Genomic DNA, 26211 nt, shown 5'->3' with positions numbered 1-26211 from the left:
TTACCCCTTTTCCCACATTGCCAGCAAGGATGTTCTATGTGCTGTTTTAATGTTGGGGAAAAGTCATTGACGGAGGGCCTCAGAATTTCCATTCACCTCTGGGATTTTCCTTCTGTCTTAGGTGCTGTGGCTTTTGAGCTTTGATGACGACAAAAACACTCTGGCCGATGCCGTTGACAAGTACTGCATCGGCGTGCCCCCCATCCAGTGGCTGGCCTGGATCCCGCAGCTGCTCACCTGCCTCGTCGGCTCCGAGGGAAAGCTGCTCCTGAACCTTATTAGCCAGGTGGGAGCAACAGGGTCTCTTTGTTCACAAGAAAATTACGTCTTCATTTCACATGCAGGAAGCTGTACGCACTTAGACGTCACTTGATCTAAAGCAGAATGAAAAGTGATTGGAATGAAATAACCCAAGGTTGGAAAGAAAATAATCCACTAGATCATTACAGTATTAAAATGCCAGTTTCTTTGCTTGCGTATGTTGCCACATAAAGATGCAAGTAAAACAGGTATTCTCTTAAAATTGCTAGTGAATCCCTTGAATTAGTGAAGTGTGTATGTGATTGATACTTCGTAGCCGATTTCCCCTGGTCAGTGCCTGAGCCCTTCAGAGCTTCCCTTTGGACCGAAGTCCTTGGAATCGCAGCAGTTCTCACCCCTCAGCCCTCGGGCGGTTGTTCGGAGTGAAAGTTGTGTGCCTTGGGGATGGGGATGATTTCAGGTTGTCCCTCCGTGTGAGGAGCCTGGTGGGTAGAGGAAGGACCCCGATGGTGGGAATTTGGAGGCAGTTCGGTGTCGCGTACAGTGCCTGTGACCGTGTTTCTTATAAAGTCAGAGAGTCCTGTGACTGACTTCTCATGAATGAAGAGCGTCCTGACCGAGCATTTAGGAGCATGCTGCTCATCATTCTGTCTGTCCAGCTTACTTTGCTCTTTACACGCGATGCGTCATCCACGTTGTACCCAGAAATGGTTTTCTTTTTCTCCTTGAGAGGCTGCAGCGATGTGCTGAGGACTGGCATTTGGCCTGGAGTTTGTCTGCTGGGATGTAGATTCAGTCTGTGTGGTAGAACCACCGTCCATCAGACATCTCTTTATGTTAGCCAGCTGCCTGTGGCCTGTGGCAGAGCTAGGTACCCCCCCCGTCGTCTTGTTATAGGTGCATTTGGAAGGGTCTCAGTAACATCAGAGCATCAGAGTAGCTACTCAGGCCTTTTGAAGAAGCCGTAAAACCCCAGTTTGGTAAGGCTGGTGTTTCTTACCTTAAAATTTTCAGTATCCTCCTTGCTGCAGTTACATGAAGTTAGTAACGAACCTATTTGTTAGTTAGAATCGGTTTCTAGTTCCCAGTGAATGGCGCCCAATATAAAGACTGACGTGTCATTTTGTGTTTTCCCTTTACTTGCCTGAGTAAGATCCAGGGACCAGTGCAGTTTGTCCTCAGGTTTACCGAATTAAAGGCAGGTGTGGTTTCTCTGTCATTAACAGTCCCCCAGGCAGAACTGTGGGCATGCACTGTGTTGATCTTTCTCAGATCTTTTAGGGGTAAACCAGGGATTTGACCTCCTGTTTAATCTGGGCTCGTGGATCAGCCCCGTCGTGCAGTATGTGCCTCCTTGGTTCACATGGAGACCCCAGCCCATTTACACATGGCGACAGTTATTTTCCATACAAATTGCCATCCTCCAGAAGCCCAGTGGTGAGCAGCGCTCTTTACACCCCATGTCTCTGAGCAGGTTGGACGCGTGTATCCCCAGGCGGTCTACTTTCCCATCCGGACCCTCTACCTGACCCTGAAAATCGAGCAGCGGGAACGCTACAAGAGCGGTATGTCTCGGCTGGGGCCGGCTGGCCAGACCACAAGGGGCTCAGTCCGCGGGGGCATCCCATGTCTGTCCTAAGCCTGTTTATGGTTAGCCAGTGAGAGAACACTGTGGGGCTGGGAGGCCAAGCCTGATCTCTGAAGCACGTCGATGGTTCTCCGTGGTTGTGGTTTAATAGGGTGTGGGTTTACCTAAGTGATTTGGTCCATAAGTAGGAAAAATACATGAAATTTTTAGCCTTGGAAAATTATAAAGTTTAATAATGCATGCTGGTAAACAGTACAAATGTCATTTACTATGTATGTCATTTAGTTTATAATGTCCTCAGCTGTCAAAAGAATCAGCATAGAGGGGCGCCTGGGTGGCTCAGTTGTTAAGCGTCTGCCTTCGGCTCAGGTCATGATCCCAGGGTCCTGGGATCGAGCCCCGCATCGGGCTCCCTGCTCAGAGGGAAGCCTGCTTCTCCCTCTCCTCCCACTCCCCCTGCTTGTGTTCCCTCTCTCGCTGTGTCTCTCTCTGTCTCAAATAAATAAAATCTTAAAAAAAAAAAAAAAAAAACCAGCATAGAAATCAGTCTTACCAGATTCTCTCAAGTAGAAGAGTTTTAATCTGTCCTGAATAGTCCTCGTATGTAAGAAGTAACTTAGCAGTGGTTTCCGTTGCCCGCTACACATGGTACCTTGTAAATCGTTAAAGCACCGTCAGCTTCAGGCCATTTTTAACACCCAGATGTTCATGCTTTGAGGCCAGAGACTCTGTAAGAAGGTGACCTGATCCAGTGGGCGTGGTAACACCCCCTCTGAGGAGCTGGGCTGGTCAGGAGACTGCGCGGCACGTTCCAGCTCTGGCCTCACGGGTCTACCTAGGTAGATGGGTGTTTGGGTCCTTTGAAAATTAAGGTGTTTTTATTCTGAGTGAGCCAGAGCTAGAGATATGGGCATTTGGGTTCTACAGCATATTTCTCATACTGCAGATGACTGTATTTTTCAAAAATACCTTTTTAACACACGATTGGGCTTTCCTAGATGAAAAAATGTAGAGCACTCATTAATTACTTTTAGATTCCCTGAGCTATCTGCAAGGAATGTATTGTGAAATATTTTTTCCAAACGTTTAAAAAATGCTCAAACTTAAAGTAAAGTTAGAGGACAGTGCACACTCGCGCCCCCTCATCTCAGTTCACCATGTAGCACACGGCCCCGTTTGCACACTCGCTCTCTCTCGACGTGATGTTTTCTGCTTTTCACTGAAACGTCTGAGGCCAGGTCGTAGGCAGTCGCGCTCCGTGTGCCCGAGCCCCTCAGCGCACGTCTCCTTAGAGCCGGGGCGGCTCCCACAGTCCCTGGGGAACCGGTCTCGTGATGTGTTAACACGCCTGCAGGAACCAGCGTTCCTTTGGCCGATGGGTCCTCTAGAGCACCGAGCACTCGCATCGGGCCAGCTTTGCGCTGACATTGGCGTTGTGTGTGTTACTCTCAGATTCTGGACAGCAGCAGCCAAGTTCAGTGGGTAACCAGTCCCATTCTGCATCAGATCCAGGGCCCATAAGAGCAACAGCACCAATGTGGCGCTGCAGCCGAATCATGCACATGCAGCGAGAGCTCCACCCAACCCTTCTGTCTTCCCTGGAAGGCATCGTCGATCAGATGGTCTGGTTCAGAGAAAACTGGCACGAAGAGGTACGTGGAGGGAACCTGTCATCCGTGTGCCGTGGGCTGTCCCCCCTTCAGATTCACTGCCAGGTCATGTCTGTGTTCTGCGTTGTCAAATTGAACGGTGGAGTGAGCCGATAGCTGATGTCTGGGTATTAACGTCACTTCAAATATTTGAAGCAGGATATGCCTGAAAAAGAAGATGAAATTGAGAAAGCTAGTTCTGGCCTTAACGTGCTTACTGTGCTCACGTCTGTGAGCTGTAATTAACTACCACCTAATACCAGTCAACCAGCAGCAGCCGTGGGTGTGAGCGGGGCCATGGGTGTGAGTGGGGCCGTGGGTGGCGATGGGGCCGTGGGTGTGAGCAGGGGCCGTGGGTGTGAGCGGGGCCGTGGGTGTGAGCAGGGGCCGTGGGTGGCGGCGGGGCGGTGGGTGTGAGTGGGGCCGTGGGTGTGAAGGGGGCCATGGGTGTGAGCGGGGCGGTGGGTGTGAGTGGCGGGGTGAGGTGTGAGCGGTGGCTGTGGTGTAGGTAATGGAGTTTTTCAGGGAGCTTTTCAGCAGCCAGCTTCTCTCCTAATGGTGTGTGCATAAGCTGATGACAAAAGGATGAGCCCTTATTATCTGGATGTTTATCTTGTTGGCCAAGAGGCGGCCTTGTGTTACTGTTACTTGATGTGTGCGTGCGGACACGCAGCTGTGACTTCAAAGCTGTCTGCATAGACAGTGTTTTCCCTTCGTTAATCAACAGAAGGGTAGGTGTATGCCCAAAAAAGTGGAGGTTTTTTTGTTTTACTGTTCAGGACACTTGGTCCTCATGGTTAAAAGCACAGCTGATGGCGCGGCCCAGGTTGCCTCTGTGTTGTCCTCACTGACTTTACCCCCATGTGCCGGGGGGTGGGGGTGGGACGTCCTGGGCCGATGGTTAGCTGCTGGCCTGGAGAGTTGCTGTGAGAATTGTCCCGGGTCTCTCCCCACCAGGTTCTCAGACAGCTCCAGCAGGGCCTGGCGAAATGTTACTCTGTTGCATTTGAGAAAAGCGGAGCCGTGTCCGATGCCAAAATTACCCCCCACACTCTAAATTTCGTCAAGAAGTTGGTGAGCACGTTCGGGGTAGGCCTGGAGAACGTGTCCAACGTCTCGACCATGTTCTCCAGCGCGGCCTCCGAGTCTCTAGCCAGGCGGGCCCAGGCCACCGCCCAGGACCCCGTCTTCCAGAAGCTGAAGGGTCAGTTCACAACCGGTGAGTCCTTTCCTGAACCCAGAGAAGGTTCCGTTCACTCTTCTTCCTCCGTCTTTTAACAATCAGCTAGTTGTTATTTCCTTGTTTTCGTGAGCATGGTCTCGGCTGAGCTTGCTGTTCTCCGTTTAAGATGCGGACTCCGATCACGAGGTCACGGTGACGCTCAGCAGCTTGAGGCTGCACAGCCTTCACTCCAGTGAAGGGTGAAGGAGTGGAGCCAGGCTCCGCGTGAGGGGACGGCGGGTGTTAGGAAGAGGAGAGTTTCAGGCTGAACACACCCTCTCTCGTCCCTCCCTCCACTTGGTGTTTGTGGGAAAACGGAACGGTGGGAGGTGAGACAGGCTCAGAGGTACAGGGCTCAGTGTGACAAGTAGAGTTCAAACCTATAGTGGAATCGGGTGGCAGAAAGACAAGGAGATTGTATCATAACCGGCCCCTGGTTTGGGTTCGTGCATTTTCTGAGACGCCCAGGAGAATGAACCTCGGCCCCAGCTCTGCGTGATCAGTGGCAGACCAGTCCAAGCTCCTTTGGCCTCAGTCTTTACCTGCCAGACAGGGGCCCTGGTTCCCGCAGCATGAGCACACACAGGCCACCGTGTCCCCTGCGTGCAGGCGATCCTGCCACCCGTGTCCCACCACCACCCCACTGACACAGGAGCCCAGGTGAGCCCCAGTTCTCAGAGCATCTCTCTGGCCGCCTGGGGAACTTCTGCAGGCCTTTATGTCTCGAATGTCAACCCCTGAGTGATCATCATGGGAAACAAGATTTGTCTGGTCAATTTTCCTGCTAAAAGAAACATTTTAGTTTAATTACTAAATTTTATAACTGTCTCCAGAACATTCTTTCTATACTGATACACTAAGTCGTAAAATAATGGTTCACATTGTTAATTGTTTAAAGTATCTTTTAAGAACTCGTATCACAGAGAACACAGCTAGAAATAAGTGCTGTGTAGACAAGGTTGAAATCCTGTAAAAGAAAATATTTATCCCGCTAATTGCAAAGGATGCTTTGCAGCTACAGCCATGACTTTCTTTTGATCCATGTGAGATACAGCATGTCCTGCTGTCATTCTAGGCAGCTCCGGGGCCCCGGGTTTCCTCCCCTTATGGTGTGAGAGGGGCACTAAAGGTAACGCTGGACTCGCCTTAAGGTCAAGGGGCTTCCCCCAATGCACCCACACCTTGAAGAAGATGCTCTTTGAACAAAAAAATATGAGCCTCTCACACCTTTTTCCACGGAAGCGCTTCTATCATCTTCGATTTTTTTCTTTGTGACGTTCACATGACGTGTTTGGTCACTATTCCCTGAAAAAAGGAAAAGTCTGAGATGAATTTTATGGAAACTCTCCTATTTTACTCAAGGGAAATGATACCTAGTATGTCTTTATCTTAAAATGTCCACTCACTGGGGCACCTGGGTGGCTCAGTTGGTTAAGCGACTGCCTTCGGCTCAGGTCATGATCCTGGAGTCCCGGGATCGCGTCCCACATCGGGCTCCCTGCTCGGTGGGGAGTCTGCTTCTCCCTCTGACCCTCTTTCCTCTCGTGCTCTCTATCTCTCATTCTCTCTCTCTCAAATAAATAAATAAAATCTTTAAAAAAAAATGTCCACTCATTAAATCAAATATAGTCTGAGATAGAGAATTCAGAGTGAGACAAGTCATTTGGATTTTGGTATAAAAAAAAATACAAAACCAGAAACTCGAAGGAAGACCGCTCTGAGGCTCTGACCTTCTTCCAGGCCTGGGCATTTCGTGCGTAACTCAGAGCTCTGCAGCCCCTCTGGTCCTCCATTTCCAGGAAGGACCAGCTCTGTGTTTCAGCACTGCGTTCTCGTCCACACAACAGAGGACAGTTACCCCACCTCCATCCTCGGGCAGCATCACTTCTGTTGGCTACTAACTCCCACCCCAGTAAGGAGGTGGAAGAAAGTTCAAAGACTGGACATCACATTTATCCCAGGGAATGAGGACTTAACATACATGCAGGAACTTGAACATGAATGTGGCAGCCATTTTATTTGCAAAAGCACCAAATTGAGAATGGATGAGCAAAGTGTGCCACATCCATACTCATGGAGTTAGCCATCGATAGGGCAACTTGGATGAACCTCACATCATGCTGAGTGCAAAAAAACAATCTCAAAAGGACACCTACTGCATCGTCCTTACTTAGGAAACATTTGTAAAATAACGTCAGGATGGAGGTGGAGAATGGGTTAGCGGTGGCCAGGAGTGAGGGATTGAGGGCAGAGGTGGGTGTGGCCATAGGGCTAAGAGGGGGTGTCTGTGCTGATGGACAGCTGAGCACCTTGATTGCAGTGCTTCTGGGCGTGCCAAGGTTGGGCTGGCATTCAGATGGCCACGGCCCCTCTGGGCCGCCGTGTAGGTGTTGATGGGGCCTCCACCGGCCCCTGGTTCCACGTGCACGTTGTTGACCCCCACTCCCTTTCCCTGCATTTGGCCCTGGCCCAGCCTGCTGCAGCCCTGGAGGGGGCGGTGGGGAGGAGGCAGTGAGGACAGGGGGCAGGAGTCTGTACCAGGCTCCCCCCATACCACCTGAGTCTGCAGAAGAGTGCCCGCAAGAGGCGCCACGGAGCCTTTCCGCTTGAGTGCAAGGGCCCCTGCCACGTCACAGATCCCGACCCTTGTCAGCGAGAGGACCGTGGCTCCCACGGGCTCCATTTGCGACAGAGAAGGTTCGGCTTTTCCTGACCTTCGGGCTCCGGCAAGTTGGAGTAACTCAGAGCCCCTTTGACCCCTAGTGCTTGTCTGTGTGGAACTGGCACTTTTTTAAAGGAGGGCTTTTCAGTTTAATTGACCTTTTAATACCGAGTGTCAGTAAAATCTGAGATATACAGCAATCAGGAGTATTTTAATTGCTTAAGTGAAAAGGGCATGGTTTCCATTTTTGTCACTTCACTGCCTTGACTTAATTTCTTCTAATGAACTGATTTATAATTTAGTATTCGCCGGGATTGGTTTCTTTCTCCTTTAGCCTCAAATTAATTGCGGTGTTGGCTTTTGGCACGGGGCTGTGGTTCCCCGGTGTGAGGCTTGCTGTCAGGCGGGGCTGCCGGTGGGCGGAGGGTGGTGACCTTCAGGGCTGGCCCAGCGGGCTCCGGGGCCCCTCGGAGGGCTCCATGGGACCTGTGGTGACTGGGGGTGAGGCTTCCTGTTGGCGGTTCACCCCTTCCCTCCTCCAGTCTCAGGGTCGGCAGACCAGTCACTCAGGCTTCAACTTACGCATTGAAGAGTGACAGGGACTGAGATGTTCTTTGCTCCAGGTTAGATGTAAAATAAAACATGCCTGTTTCCTACCTGGGAGGCTCTTGAGCATGGTCTTGTAGTGAATCCCAGATAGCCCAGATGATTAAAACTGTTTTTAATTATATTTTATTTTTTATTTCGAAGATTTTGACTTCAGTGTTCCAGGATCCATGAAGCTTCACAATCTTATTTCTAAGTTGAAAAAGTGGATCAAAATCCTGGAGGCTAAAACCAAGCAGCTTCCAAAGTTCTTCCTCATAGAAGAGAAGTGCCGGTTTTTGAGCAATTTCTCAGCACAGACAGCTGAAGTAGAAATTCCAGGGGAGTTTCTGATGCCCAAGCCGACCCATTATTACATCAAGATTGCTCGGTGAGTGAGCCCAGCGTGGCGGTTCGTCACTAACACACACTACCCCGGGCAAGCCCGCTGCGGGACAGACCTCAGGGCAGACCTCCTGCAGCAGTCCAGGCTCATTCCCTCCCCTGTGCTCTCCTTGCGCCTGAAATGGGAGAACGGGAGATTGTGCTCGGATTTCAGGCATCAGGTACTTGAAGGGTCTGGCCTGACGGGTGAAATGTCTTGAGTCAAGTTTGTGTTTCTTTTGCTTCTAAAAGAACCTTTTCTGAATCCCCATGGAATTGGACAATAGAAAGTCACCCAGTCCATAAAACTCCTAAAGCTCAGTATTCAAAACAGAATTGGACAATTGTAAGATTTATTAGAGTAGATGTTTTATCTTACTGTAAATGGCAGAAGTGCTGTTAACAAATGGTCATAATCACACCCAGAAGTCTGCTTCCTCGTGCATCCAGAATCGAGTTTCCTGGTCCTCCAGATGTGACTCCCCTCTGGCCAGCCCTCCCTGCTCCCTGGCCCACGGGAGGGAGGTGAGGGCGAGGGTGTGTAGTCCTCACGCTCGCTCCCCGGGCACCTGTCCACCCCTCCCCACCCCAGCTCTGTAGCTGGGGTTCTCAGAGCCAGTCGGCAGCTCTCCTTGAGCTCCTGAAGAGGGACCCTGTGGCTGATCGTTTTAAAACTACAGCATCCTCTTCTCTTCCTGCATTTTCCCTCCGCCGAGGGGTCTCCCCCGCGTCATAGAAGAGTGTCGCGCCGTTCATACCTTGTCAGAGTGGTGGCTCTACCTGCGGGAGTCTGGCCGCAACAACTCCGGATGCCGTGCTCATAAAGTTCCCTTTTCTTCTCAAAGAAAAGGACTGGAAATTGAGGGCTCGGGGAGCTGGTGTTTCATTGTGTGCCTGCTTGGGTAGGTTTATGCCGAGGGTGGAGATCGTGCAGAAGCACAACACCGCAGCCCGGAGACTCTACATCCGCGGCCACAACGGCAAGATCTACCCGTACCTCGTCATGAATGACGCCTGCCTGACCGAGTCCCGGCGAGAGGAGCGTGTGCTGCAGCTGCTCCGGCTGCTGAACCCCTGTCTGGAGAAGAGGAAGGAAACCACAAAGAGGCACTTATTTTTCACAGGTAGGAGAGGTGCCCTTTGGGGCACACGGCCGCTCCCATCAGCCTTTGCGGGTTTTCACGTGTGCCGTCTCCTGGGAGCTGAGAGTGCCCCGACACACACCAAGCAGGGGAGGTTCTGGAATGAGGGCCCTGCTCCCAGAAGAAGCTGCTCCCCAGCCTTTAGGCCCCTCGCTGCTAGACAAGTGTCTCATGAGTATTGGTTTGGCGAAGGGGCTGCTGTGTCTGCGCCCACGGCTGTTTGTCTCTGCCCGGGAGTCCGTCCATGCTCTGGTGAAACGTGGGCTCGGCACAGGCCGTGGTGTGAGCGTGGTGTGAGCGTGCTGACGGGAGGTCTCCGAACGACTCCTGGAGCTTACACTGCACCGCGTGGCCACGGCCGGAACGTGCCTCCCCAGCGGGAAATGCAGTGCGAGGGAGAGTCAAGAAGCCCCGTGAAGGCTGTAGAAATCTTGGTCACGTGGCGACCAGCAGCCTCTGAGTAAGGGGTTTCCGTACCAACTTGTGGGTGATTCGTGAGTGACCCATTTCTGTCTGTGACGGGGGCAGAGGTGCACTGTCATTCCATTCAGAGAAGAGAACCGGTTAAAACGGTTTAGCACCTAATCTCTGAGGTTAGGAGCCCATTGCAATGCACGTTACCTAGTCCCGTATGGAGCTTTCTTCTGACCACTAAGATTCCAACCCATTTTGACCTAAAATCTCTTACCCTTAAGTTTAACATCCCCAAAGTAAGAAGTAGATCTCAAAAAGAAGTCCGTAGGAAACTGTATGCATATTAACATGTATGTAATGGGATTTATAGTGTGGATCACATCTGGGGGTAATAGGTGGTTCTTTGCTTTTTCCAAAGAAACCCTTGGTCGGCATCAAACGACAGTTCAAATAGGTGCCCTCGAGTCACTGTGGAATTTCCCGATGGAGTGAAGACTTGCAGCAAGCTAGTACTTGGGCTTTAATGGACATTAGGCCGAATCCACTTTAGGCCCATTAGAAGTCAGAATCACGCGTGAATGTGTGTGTGTGTGTGTGTGTGTGTGTGTGTGTGTGTGTGTGTGTGTGTGTGTGTGTGTACCCACCACACTGACACCCATCAGGCCCATTAGAAGTCAGAATCACGCGTGAATGTGTGTGTGTGTGTGTGTGTGTGTGTGTGTGTGTGTGTGTGTACCCACCACACTGACACCCATCAGGCCCATTAGAAGTCAGAATCACGCGTGAATGTGTGTGTGTGTGTGTGTGTGTGTGTGTGTGTGTACCCACCACACTGACACCCATCGCGGGTGCAGCTGGTCATAGTGGCCTAAGGACAGGCTGGTGCTGGCACAGGGAGTCCACAGCTTCCGCTGGACCACTCAGCAGCACCCAGGCAGCTTGCCGCTGTGACCCCGTGCTGGACAAGCTTTATTTTGCTACCTTCTTTGCTATCTTCAGGAAATTTCTCAGCTCTCTCCAAAATATCTTCAACAAAATGTCTTCAGGGGCACCTGGCTGGCTCAGTCGGTAGAGCACGTGACTCTTGATCTTGGAGTCATGAGTTCAAGCCCCATGTTGGGCATAGAGCTTAACTTAAAAAAAAGTCTTAGTAACATTACCTTGAGCTAATATCTTTAAAGTATTATTTAGTCTGCCAGCAGCCCTATGGGGTACATGTTATACTTTTATTTACGGATGAAGAAACTGAAGTTCATAGACGTCCAGTGACCGTTCCCGAGGTCACATCACTGGGAAAACAGACTTGGGATGTGAGTGTGGGCTGTCTGGCTCCAGGGCGGGCACGCCCGGCACTTTCTGATTAAGTGCAGTCCCAGTGGAGGTTATCAGCATGTGAGGTGAACCACTTCATAAAAGGCATGTCCAGTGCGAGAGTGGTCATCGGGGGTCCCAAATGTGCCTCACTCTCAGTACAGCTCCACGAAGTAACTGGGTGGAACAATCAGATTCACTCTGGGAGCCTCCTGTCACTGAACCACAGAACACAGGAGAGGAGTGGAGCGTTTTCCTAATTTCTCCAAGATGGGGGCCACCCATCCCGATGCTGGAAGGCAGGTTAAGGTAACCACGCTCGATGGGCACCTTGGAGCGAGGGGGAAGATTGAACTCTGCTGATAGAACCCCGGTGAAGGAGGGCCTCTAAAGAGTGAACCGTTGGCAGAGTCTCTAGGTTTTATTTTTGAAGATTGCTTTTTAAAGAATTTCTGTTCCCCTGTGTCTTAATCACCCAGGAGGTCGGGCTTCCTGCCATGTGCCGAGTTAGGACGCGGTGTGTGACTTCCAGCTTGCCCCCGTCCTCTGCTCACCAAGGGCTGAGTGAGCTGCTCCGGGGACGTCCCTGGAAGTGGGGTCGAGCGCTGCCCGGGCGCGTTCTCTCGGTCTGCTCCCATTGCCTTCTCCTTCCTCCCCAGTTCCACGTGTGGTGGCGGTATCCCCGCAGATGCGCCTCGTGGAGGACAACCCCTCTTCTCTTTCCCTCGTGGAGATTTACAAGCAGCGCTGTGCCAAGAAGGGCATTGAGCACGACAACCCCATCTCCCGGTACTACGACAGACTGGCCACAGTGCAGGCGCGCGGGACCCAAGCCAGCCACCAGGTACCGAATCGGGATGGTCGGGAGCGCGAGCTGCCACCTGCGGCCTCGCGGGCAGCCCCGAGGTACCTTTTTCCCTCCTTGGCCTTGTGAGGTGGTAGAAATTAGGTGGCCACGGACCCTAATGAAATGACGTTTGCTGCAGAGTAACTTCAGGGGAAACTCATTTGGCAGCCAAACTTGGTCTAAGGGACATGAGGCTACTTACCCACTTAATAGTCCGTTCATCTGGTTCGCTGCCGGGGTGTTAGGGAACACACGGTGTCAGTGCTGCACTTTCTAAGTACAGAAAGCAGTGAGCGCTGAGACATGTCGGCCCAGCTGTGTCGGGAGGTGAAACTCGCGTGGGAGGGAGCATGGCGCCTGCCACAGGAGGTCTGGACGGAGGGCCCTCCCCGCCGGCAGGTTCCTGCCCTTGGCAGGAAGTAGGGGAGGTGTGGGGTCCGGATGAGGAGGTTTTGTACGGGATTGTGTGCATCACCAAGAGGCAGCTCTCCTGGTCTGCTCCCCAGACGCCACTGTGGTCATTCCTGTGCCTCCCGAGAGGGCCTCGCGGTTTCTGGGCGAGATACCATGGAGTTGGAAGCTGTGTCCTTGTCTCCACGCGTCCGGGTCTAGCTGGCCCAGTGGGACTCCACGCACACGGTCTCTAAGCTCAACCGTCCATCACCTTCATCAGTCACACAGCCGTTTATAAAACACTCGGGGATCCTCATGTCAGCATTTCAGTTAGTCCGAGACCTGGGAGACTTCGTTTGTATCAAGATGGAGCCCACAAGGTGCTGGTCTTGCCCATCTAGGCAGGGTTCAGGGCACAGACAGGGCCTGAGGCAGTCCAGGCCTTGGGGTCTGGTGCAGCCTCCTGCCTGCGTGCAGTCCCTCTGTGGACAGAGCTTGTGGCCTCCCTTGGGAGCTGGTGTCTTGGCTTCATCAGGTCACAGGCCACTGCCTGGTCACTCTGTGGACCAAGGACAGTTCTGACGTGTTTGTGGGAGATGAGTGGATTGTATTCTTCAGGCTGCATTTGCCTTTGACAGTGTGGAAACTGATGACCTCCATCTGCAAATATTTGCTGACATGAGGATCCCCTAGTGTTTTATAATCGGCTCTGTGACTGATGAAGGTGGTGGTTGGTTCAGCTTAGAGACCGCGTGGGGTCCTGGCGGGCCAGCTAGAGATGCTGACAACAGCACGAAACAAGCCAGCGTCATGGCCCCTTCTTACTCTTTGTACCCTTGCTTGTTTCCTTACTAACTCTGCTTCTTCATCCTTTGCTCTTTTTTTAATACCTTTATTGAGACATCATTTACTTGCCAGAAAATTCACCCTTTAAAATGTACAGTTCAGGAGTCCCTGAGTGGCTCAGTTGGTTAAGCATCCAGCTCTTGCTTTCGGCTCAGGTCATGATCTCAGGGTTGAGAGATCAAGCCCCACATCAGGCTCCATGCTGGGCGTGGAGCCTGCTTAAGAGTCTGTCTCTCCTTTTCCATGCCCCCAAATACAATAAAATAAAATGTACAATGCAGCGTTTTCAGCATATTCACGGAGTTGTGCAGTTGACACCACCCCAGGGGCGCCTGGCTGCCTCCGTCAGTAGAGCATGTGACTCTTGAGCTCAGGGTCAGGAGTTCAAGCCCCACATTGGGCGTGGAGCTTACTTAAGAAAAAAAAAATTAAAACATTTCAGCACCCCAGAAAGAAGCCTCATACCCATTAACTATACTCTCTATTCCCCTCTGCCCCCTGACATTGGAAACCACGAATCTTTTCTGTCTCGTGAATTGTGCTTATTCTTCATTATCATATGAAAGGAATCCTACAATATGTGCTCTTTTGTGGCTCGCTTTCACTTAGCATAATGTTTTCCTGGTTTACCCATTTTATAGCATGTATCAGTAGTCTGTTCCTTTTTATTGCTTAATAATATTCCCTTGTGTGACTATACCACATTTATCTGTTTGTCAGTTGGTGGGCTTTTGGATTATTTATACTTTTTGACTTATGACCAGTGCTAATGACGATGAACATTCATGTATGTTTCTGTGTGGACGTATGTTTTCATTTCTCTTGGACATATACCTAGGAGTAGAATTGATGGGTCACATGGTAAGTTTTATGTTTAACATTACATCGACTGCCAAACCGTTTTTCCAGGCGATTGCAGTGTATAAGGGTTCTCTTTTCTCTGCATTCTTGCCAGTAGTTACTACTCTTTTGGGTTATAGTCATTCTCATTCATTTTGGTTGATAACAAGTGATACTGAGCAGCTTTTCATGTGCTAATTGGCTATTTGCATATTTTCTTTGGAGAAATGTCTATTCAGGTTCTTTGCTCATTTTTAAATTATATGATTTGTCTTTCTATTATTGACTCTAAGAATTCTTTGTATGTTCTGGATGTAAGTGATTTCACTTTATTTACTGTGTATTGGCTATGTTTTCCTCTTCTTTTTTCTCACGATTTTTTGTTGAAAAATTGGTATTTTTAATAATAGGTGACAACTCCAGAAATCAGATAATTTTCCCCAAGGCTTGTAATTGTTGCTGTTTGTTTAGTGACTTTCCTGGACTAATTTGTAAAGTCTGTGTTTTTGTCATGTGCAGCCATTGAAATCTCTGCTCAGCTAGCTAATGATTTGACAGAGATTTTGTTAAATTCCTTGAAGCAGTAAGTCTTCCCCCTTTTTGAGGGCCTCTGTTTGTGTGGTGGGGGGGTGCCTTCAACATGTCCAAGTTAATTTACATCTCTGCCTTAGCTTTCACTTCCTGTTTATGTAGTCTCACGGTCAACAACATGTGAGAGCATAGGGCTTTCTGAGGTTTCTCATGAGCATATAAGTGATCTTCTAGATTTGTAGGAATATGTTGAAGCTTTTCAAAGCCTCTTCTGGTCGTCTCATTCCCTAGCTCTTCCTCTTGTTTGCCCTCATCTTTTGTGCTCCAGCTGGTGTCGCTGCCTCGGGCATCTACAGCATTAAATGGTTGTCAGTGATTGTTTTTAGCAAGTGCCCTTCAATTGAAATAGGATGCTCCTCATTGACTGAACTCTGAGTTCAGTCCAACAGACAAGCCCAGTGAATGGGGCTTTTTTCAGGAAGCTGCCAGTTAAATAGTGATAATTCTCTGGAGATGAGGTTTGCGGGGGCTCACTAAACACATTCGCCCATGCCAGTGGATGTTAGGCTGCCGGTTTCTACAGCTGCCATGGTTGGAAAGTTGTTGCTTTTCAAGGCCAGTGTGGAGATGGGTAAAAGGGGATGGGAATAGTGTAATTAAACTGCTGCAACGCTCACTGTCACTAAGATTCAGCCTTTCTTGAATAAAAGCTACTCAGATTGTTGTAAGCCTTTAATTTCCAGAATTTAAAGTTTTCCAAAGTTTATATAAAAGTGTTTTTTTTTTTTTTAATTTATTTTTATGATTTGTGCTAGTGTTCTTAATGGTCTGCGTGGTTCTTGGTTGCTTAGGGCCTGCACTCTAGTGGCTTCTCAGAGCCCATGGGTAGAACTTAGCCCAGAACAGACCTTGTGCCTTTACCATTTGGTCTAACAAGAACTAAATTAACTCTAGTAAACTTTTTATTGAGACTGTCTCTGAATTTGTGGTGTTGAAATAGTCTTATAAGACTTCCAGCACAGAATTCAGTGTAAAATGTTGTGTAACATCTGCTCTGCTTTGAGAAACTAGCTCCTTCAGTTTATAAGACTTTTGTTTTTAGGGGTCTTAGGTATGAAGTGTTGGTATCCAACTATTCGTTTGTTCTTTTTGTAAAGTGGTCTAGTTATATTCTGTAGTTAACAAGTTACAGTATTTGGATTTTATCTAAATTCTTGGTAAAACAAATACCACACATCGTGCAGCTAAGGCTTTTTTTCGATGGCTCTGTTGTTGCTTTAAGCATACAACGTGAGCCCTAGAAGAAAATTGACATCCCCATGTTTAGTCAAACGACATCACATATGTATTTGTCAACAGAATTCACTTTATTGGTGCCAAGTAAGTACAAAATTACAATTTGAGAGTTTTCCTTTTGAAAAAAAAAACAAGTTCGAGGGAAGCTATGGTGGAGTGATATATCATTTCAGGTCCTTCGAGACATCCTCAAAGAAGTTCAGAGTAACATGGTGCCACGCAGCATGCTGAAAGAGTGGGCTCTGCACACGTTCCCCAACGCCACGGACTACTGGACGTTCCGGAAGATGTTCACCATCCAGCTCGCACTCATTGGTTTTGCAGAATTCGTCTTGCATTTGAATAGACTCAATCCCGAGATGTTACAGATCGCTCAGGTAATTGGGTGTCACCAGACAGAGCCTTTCCTTCAGCGTCTGCATCGTGCTGTGTGAGTTCTGAGACTGTCTCCTTCTGGTGTTTAGGACACCGGCAAACTGAATGTGGCCTACTTTCGGTTTGATATAAACGACGCAACCGGAGACTTGGATGCCAACCGCCCCGTCCCTTTCCGCCTCACCCCCAACATTTCCGAATTCCTGACCACCATCGGCGTCTCTGGCCCGTTGACGGCCTCCATGATTGCCGTGGCCCGGTGCTTCGCCCAGCCCAACTTCAAGGTAGGCCACGATGGCTGGCGCACTGCACACGGGTCACTCGAACACCGCGCGGCCTGCAGGCTGCTGGTCGGCTAGTAAGGGGGGAGAAAGCTTGTTGTTACTGTGCAATTCAAGCTGCTGCTTTTTGGAAAAAGCATTTCAAAATGTTGACTGTTTGAAAGCATTTAGGATGTTGAGGAACCAGTTTTACACAAAGGACTTGGAAGTTTCTATTGGATGATTTTCCCAACGATGACTGTTGCTTGTCGGTTTTGTTTACTTGGTTTCATAGCTGCCTTCCATTTTGTGTGTATGTAAATCTTTCCGCTATAAAAGGGCGGAAGACGGGCGCCTGGCTGGCTCCGTGAGTAGAGCGCGCGACCCCTGATCTCCGGGCAGCGAGTTCGAGCCCCATGCTGGGCGTAGAGATTACTTAAAAATAAAAGGGCGGAGGTGTGTCCGCAGGATGGCACCTGTCTTACTCATGCTGTGGTTATGGGGCCAAAAGGGCTGTGACGTGCAGGGCACACCCTGGAGTCCCAGGTGGGAGACGCGACGGATGCCGTCGGCCACGGGAAGCCATGGGGTGGCTCTGTCGCGGTGACAGGCCAGGGGCCCCGCTGCCTTCCCCCAGCCGCCCGTCCCTGACTGCTGGGTGGCTTCCCGTCAGCTGCTCCGGGCGGTCGTACAGACGGGGAGCGAGGGCAGGGGAGCGAGGGCAGGGAAGGCGAGCGGCTGTCAGGGCTCAGGCCACTAGGAGGGCAGACTGGGATTCGAATCCAGTTCACGCTGACTCCCAGCCTGTCTTCACCACCAGAGTAATTCTCTCCTCGCAACAGGGGACTGAACGCAGGTCACTTTTCTTTTAACTGGAGAGATCAGTTGTGCCTCTTTTCTTTTTTCTTTTTTTGCATTGATGAGCTGTTGGTGTCTCAAGAGGCCTTCAGGTACCAGTTGCTTTCCGAAAGTGTTTACTCAGAGAAATTTTCAAATTATTAGCTAACTGCTTAACTGGGAGCACAGACTTTACATTATACACGTCTTGTGCTTTTCAGTGCTCGGTTGCACGTGTCCATCAGTGGGGAGTGCTTTTTGGGGAAAGCATAAGTATGAACGTGAGTAAAAATAGCCCCGGGATTTCTCCGTGAGGAGCAGTCTGTGTTTTGATGCCGCGAGTTCACGGTCACCTACCTGCGGCATAAGGCTTGAAATAGGAAGTCCTCATGTAGACCGAAATGTTACACTCCCGGAAGCAATCATAGGGCAGTCCTTAGCTTGGCATTTATTTGGAAACTTTAAAAAGAATGAAGGTGGCTCCTCATATTTCAAAGGCCTGTAACAACTTGGATGATGCCATGCGTTACTCTTTGTGTAGACAGTGCAGTGTAGACAGAAAAGAATCGGGCTGTCTCCAAACTCTGGACCCAAATTCCCTAACAGCCTAAATGTAGAGAATGCCTGTGTAGGTTGGCTAAAATGTAGACCATTTTGTATGGGAATCTCTTGTAAAAACACGTTTGGGAAGCTCTATTACTATGCCCTGTATATAAATGGGGAAACTGAGGCACAGGGGGCTCAGTAACTCTCCCAAGGCCGCCCAGGCCAGAAGTGGTAGAGCTGGGGCTGGAACCCAGAGTCTGTGCTGTGGCCACACGGAGGCCCAGGGTGGCTCTCCTTGGCCCGAGAAACAGGTCGTGTGACAGCCACATGCCTTGCGTCCTTGATTCCTTCCTATCTCAGCCCAAATGTGACCTCGTCACCAGCAAACCGCCCCCCCCGCCCCCTCCCGCCCAGAACCGCTCCGAGCCCGGCTCGCCTGCTGTTTCTGAGCTCAGTGCCCATCACCACAGGGCATGTCGGGCATGTCTTTGTCAGGAGCAAAGCCCCCTAAGGGCAAGGGGCTGTTGGTGTTTCTGTTTTGTTTACTCTTGGCTGCAGTGCCAGGAACAGGCCCTCGACAGGTGCTCAGATGCGTGGAGTGAAACAGACATTTGACACCAGGAAGCAGTGTGTCAGGAGCAGGTGCCATGGGACACGTGTGCCCTGCTCAGACCAAAATGCTGTGCCTTGTGGCCACTGGTGGACCCCAGGCGGCTTCCCTGGTGCATCAACGAGGCCCTGGGCACCGTGGCTCGCCGTGGCCAGGCCCAGCCTCATTAGGAAGCCGCCCCTCCGGGTTGCGCTTGGTTCAGCTGGCACCATTTTCTTCTCTTCTTCTTGCAGGTGGACGGCATTCTGAAAACGGTGCTTCGGGACGAGATCATCGCTTGGCACAAAAAAACACAGGAGGACACCTCCTCTCCGCTCTCGGCCGCTGGGCAGCCTGAGAACATGGACAGCCAGCAGCTGGTCTCCCTGGTGCAGAAGGCGGTCACGGCCATCATGACCCGCCTGCACAACCTGGCCCAGTTTGAAGGCGGGGAGAGCAAAGTGAACACGCTGGTGGCTGCTGCCAACAGCCTGGACAACCTGTGCCGCATGGACCCCGCCTGGCACCCGTGGCTGTGAGGCGCCTCTCCGCCTGGGGCCCGCAGCGGGAGCGGGAGACGTGGCCCCAGGGGCGCTGCCCGCCCGGGAGGGGGGCCGGGCCGTCAGCAAGGGCAGAGCGGAGACGTCCGAGCTTCTGCGGTCCCCTTCTAGAAACCAGGATTCCCTGGCCTGGAATTTCTTCGTGAATTTTTCATCGTGTTTCTTCCTCTGTGAATGTACAGCGTGATCTGTAGAAGATGGTTCTCTAATCGTTTTTAACTCAGAAGTAACGCCTCACAGGAGCTTTGTGTTTTTGTACAGACTTTGTAACAAGTGTACAGAAAACCCACTTTGTTAGAGAAACAGGAAATTATGAACAAATTGTGCTGGCTTTTCTCTAAGCACAAACTTCTCTGCTGTGTGGAACCGGCTCTGGGATCTCTGAGCGGCTGACGCGGCGCAGCAAGGCCCCCTCCGGCCCGCGGGAACGCCTGTGCCGTGCGTGGGGCCCAGAGTCCGCCGGGAGAGCGTGAGCGCTGGGAGCGGCAGGGGAACGGTGCGCTTTTCATCGTCGGGTTCTTGGGCGCCTTCGAGACATTTACTATCATTGTACTTGGAAAAACACTTTTCTCCTGCCTAATTTAAAAAGAAAACAGCCACAGAAATTTGTCGGTTCACTCCAGTCTGTTATGTTCACATTTTTATAAATAGGAACATTGAGAATGTTCTATCTAAATTTGTACAGTGTGATTTTTTTAGAATAAATATTTTATAAAAGGACGTGTCATCCCTTATGTGTGTGGAAATGCTTGTTTCTGTGAGGTGTTCCCTCAGCCCCTCGGGGACCGAGCCCCGGGGCCGAGAGGGGCCACACTCGGTGGTTCTCTGGTGACAAGCAGATGACACCTGGGAGGGGTCTCAGCTTGGAACTCCTGCGATGGTGACAAGGAAGGCCGGTTCCGACTCTGACGGTATGAAACATGCCCTCGAATCTGGTCCCTTGGACTTGATTTCCCCACCTCGGGGCTGCTGCCGGGTCACCTGTGTGCATGGGGCGGGGGTACGGGGGGCGGCACGGAGGCCTCGCCACCCCCCCCCGCCCCCCGCTTGGCCGCCTCCATCCTGCGGGTGGAGCGGACAAGGCAGAAGAGCCTGCCCTGGAGGACATGGGGGAGGGGGGGTCCCGAGCACAAGGCGTTGTGTCCGAGGGTGAGAAGTGGGATGGGGCTGTGGCCCACGTTGTAGAACGAGGATTCTGAATTTAAAAGGACGCACTGCCCTGGGAGGCAGTCCCGTCTGCCGCGAGGAGGACGCCTTCCCACCGCTCAGGGCCTGCCCGGCAAGACCCCTTTCAGGGCGGGGACTCGGAGCCCTTCCCGGGCCTTGCCTTTGTCCCTCGCTGTCCCCCCGATGCCCCAGGCCAGCACGGGGGGAAGCCTGCTGCTGATGTCATGCAGTGTCCCCACAAAGTCCAGTCCAAGGGGTGTAACCAGATGTGCCCGCAGAAGCAGAGGCGACCAAGGGAGGTGACCACCCTACGGGGTGGGGGTAGGGTGGCGTCCCAGTCTGTGCCTGGGAAGCAGGGGCGATGGCTGCGGGTGACCACAAGGTGGGGCTGCTGCACGGGTCACCGGTCCTGGGAGGCAGGTGGTCCCTGAGCCCTGAAGGGGGGGCCCTCCACTTCACAGAGAAGGGGCTCCCAGCTCAGAGATGGGGAGTCAGCTGTGGGACACGGGGCTGGCGGACTCGTGTGGTCGGTATTTGGAGGGAGGCTGGCGTACTGAGGGCCCCGGGCTCTGGGCCAGGCTCGCTCACACCATGCCCTCGGCACTGCCCCCCGCTTTCTAGGAATACCAGCCTTGGCACAGCGAGGGCAGAAGAGTGTCCCTCAGCGGAGCTCCTGCACCTTCTGCACTCCGTCTGTAAGTGGGAAGGTCGGGCACCTGGAGCGGGGCGGCCAGAGACCGGGTCTCTACGGAGCGCCCCCCATGGCGTGTGCCCCAGGTTCCCCAAGCGTGTTGCAAGGTAAGTACTGTTATTAGACACCTTTATTATGGAAAAATATACATAAAATTCACCACTTTAACCGTTTCTAAGTGTCCGGCATTCACATGCTCATGTAACCCCCACCACCCTCCCTTCTCCAGAACTTATTTTCATCTTCCCAAAAGGACGCTCTGCCTCCATTAAACACAAGCCCCCCCGCCCCCTGCCCCGCTCCCGGCAGTTTCTGCTTCTACTTTGTGTGGATGTGTCTACTCTGGGAGTTTCCTGTAAGTAGTACCATACGGTATCTGTCCAGTGGTGCTCGGCATACTTCCCCCAGCATCCATTCTCAAGGTGCGTCTGTTACAGCACGTGAAAGAGTTTCCTTTCTTTTTAAAGCTGGATAATCCTGTGTTGCATCTCTATACGGCGTCTGGTTCATCGTCTCACCCGACAGAGTGCTTTTGGTTATTGTGGATAACGCTGCATGAGCGTGGGTGTGCCGGTATCTGTTGGACTCCAGTGCTCGGTGCTTTGGGAATATGCACAGAAGTGGAGTTGCTGCATCTTACGGTCATTCTGTGTTGAATTTTTTGAAGGACTGCCATGCAGTTTTCCCCAGCAACTGCACCATTTTACACCCTGACCAGTGCTGTACACGGGTTCCAATTTCTCCACATCCTTGTCAACGCTTGTTTCCTTTCTTTGTTGGAACAACCATCCGAATGGGGGTAGGGTGGCGTCCATCTCATTGAGGTTTGGGTTTGCATTTTCTTTGTGATTAGTGATTTTGAGGATCTTTCCGTGAGCTTACTGACCATTTGGAGAAACATCTATTCAGACCTTTTGTCCATTTCTTAACTGGGTTGTTGGCTTTTTTTAAGTTATGAACTGGATTATGAACCCACCGTGAGCTGGTGCAGAAATTCTTGCCCATCAGTAGAAAGATGTTATATATTCTGGATACTGACCTCTTACAGGATTTACACTTACTTCTAGGATTTACACACACTTTCTCCCATTTTGTGGGCAGCCCTCACATACTCTTGATAGTGTCCCCTTCACGCATAAGTTTTACATTTTGATGTAGCCCAGTTTAGTTTTCTTTCGTTGCCATATCCAAGGAATCATTGCCAAACCCGATGTCACGAAGCTTTTCCCCTAGGTTTTCTCTAAGACTTTTATAGTTTTGTTCTTATATTTAAATCTTTGGTCCATAAGCTAGGGAGGTTCAAACTCATTCCTTGGCATGTGGATACCAGTTTTTCAAGTGCCATTTGTTCCCAAGAGCCATCCTCCGTGGAATGGTCGATTTGACCATATATGAGGGGTTTATGGGTTCTCTGTTCTTTTCCATTGGTCTATATGTCCGTCTTATTTATTTTTTAAGCATTCATTCGTTCATTCATTCATTCATTCTACTAATCTCTACGCCCAATGTGTGGCTCGAACTTAAGACCCTGAGATCCAAGAGTCACATGCTCTTCCAACTGAGCCGGCCAGGTGCCCCCTACATATGTCTGGCTTTATGTCAGTACCAAGCTACGTTTATGACTATAGCTTTGGTGTGTGTTTTGAAATCAGGAAGTGTGAGGCCTCCAACATTGTTCTTTTTCAAGATTGTCCTGGCTGGTTGGGGGTCCCTGAGATTCCCTATGAATTTTCAGGGGAATTTTTCTGGTTTTGCAAAAGTGTTGTTAGATTTTTGTAGGGGTTGCATTGAATCTGTAGCTCCTTTTGGACAGTAAAGACATCTTAGCGATATTGTCACCCAATCCGGAATGTCTTTCCATTTCTTTTGTGTCTTCAGTTTTTCATTTTGTAATTTTATAGTTTTGAGTATACAAGTGTTTCATTTTCAGGTGAAGTTTTCAGGTGAAACTTCAGGTGAAGTTTATTCCTATTCTTGATGCTGCTACAAATGGAACCGTTTCTTAACTTCATCTTTGGGTTGCTCTTCTTCACCTACAGAAACACAACTGATTTCTGCGTGTTTACTTCGTATCCTGCAGCTTCACTGAATTCGTCTTTTAGTTCAGACAGTCTTTTTGTTTGTTTTCATCAGGAAGAAAAGACATTTAAGATAGTGTTGGCATAAATTTTCTTAGGGGGAAAACCATTTTAGTTGTTGGACAAACATGGTAAAAAGCCTGACAAGCTAGGAGGATTTAGTTTAGTTTCTTGAAAATAAGAACTGACTAAAGGTTCTCTGAAAGGCTTCACTTTAAAAAAGATCGTGGGCGATAAAAGATGTGAGTTGGGTCTCAAGGAAGTGGTGGAGCTCAAGAAGCCTGGAGGAAGATGGGGGAGGAAGTGTGGAGGAAGACAGCTTGCAAAGGTGGTGGGGGTCCTTTGGGAGGGGAAACGAGTATTTGGATGGACACGTGGGCCAGCCCTGGTTAATGAACCAGCTGATGGGGGATGGGGAAAATAGGGGAAAAACCAGGGATAACAAATACTGGATTATGAACCCACTGTGAGCTGGTGCAGAAATTCTTGCCCATCAGTAGAAAGATGAGAAAAATCGATGCACCAAAGTGAGGCTCATAAAGGACAACCAATGAGTCTTTTATCATGAAAAGTTTTGCTATTAAAATGTCCTTATTAAATGAAATCCTAGTGATAGGTTATTAATTTTTTAATGTTATCTTTGACAAACCAAAAAATTAATTACTATATACCAGTCTCAGTTCTGGTCAGTATGTTTTCCTGGTCTGTAAGACAGAAGAGCTTGGGAAATACTAAACAAGCCATAATTATATGGGATTCTGTATAATAGTGTAAAGTAGTTCTTATCTTTAGCTTATTTTTAATTCCAAAAGTTAATGATGAGTCCAAAAAAAAAAAAAAAATGGACCTACATCGTGCATAGATAATAGATGAAAAGTCTTAAAATACTACCAAATATAATTCAGGACTATTCTGACTGCTACACCTCATGAATGTAGAGTGATAAAATTTTTTGTGTGTTTCTGGACAGCATGCATTGTGTTTAGTGAATTATCAAGAGTTACTGTGTTCCTCTCGAGCGGATCAGAGTCTGTGTTCAAACAGTATCATACCATACCACCTACGTCGGAAGCCTACAACGGTAACTCCCCATTTCTCCCCTCCCTTTCTGTGCTATTGACGTTACACTTTTTACTTCTGTATATGTTAACTTCACAACACAGTATTATTTTTACACTAGACCGTATTTTCTTTCTTACGTATGAAAGTAAGTAATCTCCACACCCAATGTGGGGCTCGAACTCATGACCCCAAGGTGAAGAGCAAGAGTTGCACGCTCCATCGACTGAGCCAGCCAGGTGCCCCTGGACCACACTCTCCTAACCGAAGTAGTATTGTTCCCTTGTTTGGGGGACTGAGCCTAAAAGGCTCCTTAGGAAGGTGGTATGTGTTTGTTTTTTAGTCCTAACAGTTTTTTGGTATGTATTTTCTTAGGTTTTTCTATATATGAGATTATGTTGGATAGCGTTCTACATGTGTCTGTTAGGTACGATTGGTTTATAGTGTTGTTCAAGTCCCCTTTTTCATTCCTGATCTTCAGTCTGCTGCTCCTGTGTATTACTGAGAGCGGAGTGTTAGCCTCTCCCACGATTACCTGTCAATGTTTGCCTGAGATGTTCAGGAGCTCTGATGTCTGATGCATATATGTCTGTAACTCTCTGATCTTCTTGGTGAATTGACCTTTTGATTATATGATGCCCTTCTCTGTCTCTTGAGTGGTTTCTGTCCTGAAGTTTATTTCATCTTAGATCATTATAGCTACCCCTGCTTTCCTGTCATTACCACCTGCACAGAATTACCTTCCTCCAATCTTTTACTTTCAAGCCATGTGCGTCCTTCTATCTAAAGTGAGTCTCGTGTGGACGGCGTCCGGATGGACCCTGGTTTTCTATCCATTCTGCCAGTCTGTGTCTTTTGATTATGGAGTTCAAATTCATTTACGTTTTCTTTTTAAGTTTCTTAAGTAATCTCTATGCCCAACGTGGGGCTCGAACTCATGACCCCAAGGTGAAGAGTTGCGTGCTCTTCCAACTGAGCCAGTCAGGCACCCCTAATTCATTTACATTTAAACTAAGTACTGATTGGAGGAGACTTACTTTTGCCATTTTATTTGTTTTCTATGTCTTACAGCCTTCTCCCTTCTCCTTTCCTCCGTTACTGCCTTCCTTTGTGTTCAGGTGATTTTTTTTTCCTGTAGGCACATTTTGGTTCTTTTCTCATTTGCTTTTGTGTATATCCTACAGGTATTTTCTTTGTGGTTACCATGTTTTCTTGTTTCTGCCTTGTGATCTTTTGTTGAATTTTGGGCATTTGAAAAATGTCCCAGGTTTTGTAGACCATTTCTGTGCAGAGGAAGACTTTCTCTGGGTGGCTCAGTTTGGAGGTTAAGGGGACCTGGCTGCCCTTCCCCCAAACCATGCCGTGCCACACCAGGGAGGGAGTGGGCGGGGGCAAGGTGAGTGAAAACACTTAGAAATTTCCTATCATTGCAAATGTGGCTTTTTCTTGACTGGGCATTTGTTTGCTTGCTGTAGATGTTTGTAGATGGTATTTCAGCCAGTCTGGAATTGTCTACTGCGTCTATGGGGGGTGGGGGCCCAGAGCCTCCTAGTCCTCCATCTTGGCTGACGTCACTGTCTAGGCCTTTCATTTAAATATTATATTTTATTGAGTTATAGTTGACAAAAGTGTAAATTAAAAAAGTTTTAAATGAGGGGCGCCTGGGTGGCTCATCGTTGAGCAACTGCCTTTGGCTCAGGTCATGATCTTGGTCCTGGGATCGAGCCCCGCGTCGGGCTCCCTGCTCGGCGGGAGGCCAGCTTCTCCCTCTCCCACTCCCCCTGTGTTCCCTCTCTCGCTGTGTCTCTCTGTCAAATAAATAAGTAAAATCTTAAAAAAAATTTTTTTTAAATGAAAACTCATTTATACAAATACATCAGTCTTAAAAACTAGACGAAATCCAGCCCTTGATTCACAGAAATGAACTCTGAAATCCTCAAGTACTCTCAGCACAGGTCCCATAGTGAGTGACCTGGCACCAACCAAAATCTGTCCTCCATCCTCACATTCTCTAGACCCAGAAAAAAGGAAACAGATTCACTCTCTTTTTTAAAAGATTTTATTTCTTCATTTGAGAG

General features: G+C 49.5%; 1 protein-coding gene across 12 annotated transcripts in view; it reads left to right on the top strand.

Annotated features, from left to right (window-relative positions):
* The window catches only part of LOC113932077 (transformation/transcription domain associated protein), a 113886-nt gene extending 94028 nt beyond the window's left edge, over positions 1-19858 (top strand). For 5 of the 12 annotated variants that reach the window (XM_027610507.1, XM_027610509.1, XM_035722076.1 and 2 more), the window contains 10 exons: positions 122-286; positions 1736-1826; positions 3302-3501; positions 4456-4717; positions 8133-8358; positions 9258-9475; positions 11878-12062; positions 16145-16348; positions 16436-16630; positions 18833-19858. In XM_027610507.1, coding sequence (XP_027466308.1) covers positions 122-286; positions 1736-1826; positions 3302-3501; positions 4456-4717; positions 8133-8358; positions 9258-9475; positions 11878-12062; positions 16145-16348; positions 16436-16630; positions 18833-19117 — 2031 coding nt within the window. In that variant the 3' untranslated portion in view covers positions 19118-19858. The remainder of the gene's footprint in view (positions 1-121; positions 287-1735; positions 1827-3301; positions 3502-4455; positions 4718-8132; positions 8359-9257; positions 9476-11877; positions 12063-16144; positions 16349-16435; positions 16631-18832) is intronic. The other 7 variants (XM_027610502.1, XM_027610504.1, XM_027610503.1 and 4 more) reach the window with 2 other exon arrangements.
* The last annotated feature ends 6353 nt before the right edge of the window (positions 19859-26211 follow it).

This window comes from Zalophus californianus, chromosome 10 (assembly GCF_009762305.2).
Source record: "Zalophus californianus isolate mZalCal1 chromosome 10, mZalCal1.pri.v2, whole genome shotgun sequence".
Taxonomy (NCBI): domain Eukaryota; kingdom Metazoa; phylum Chordata; class Mammalia; order Carnivora; family Otariidae; genus Zalophus; species Zalophus californianus.
Note: the sequence above shows the minus strand (reverse complement) of the source record. Positions and strands in the feature narration are given on the sequence as shown.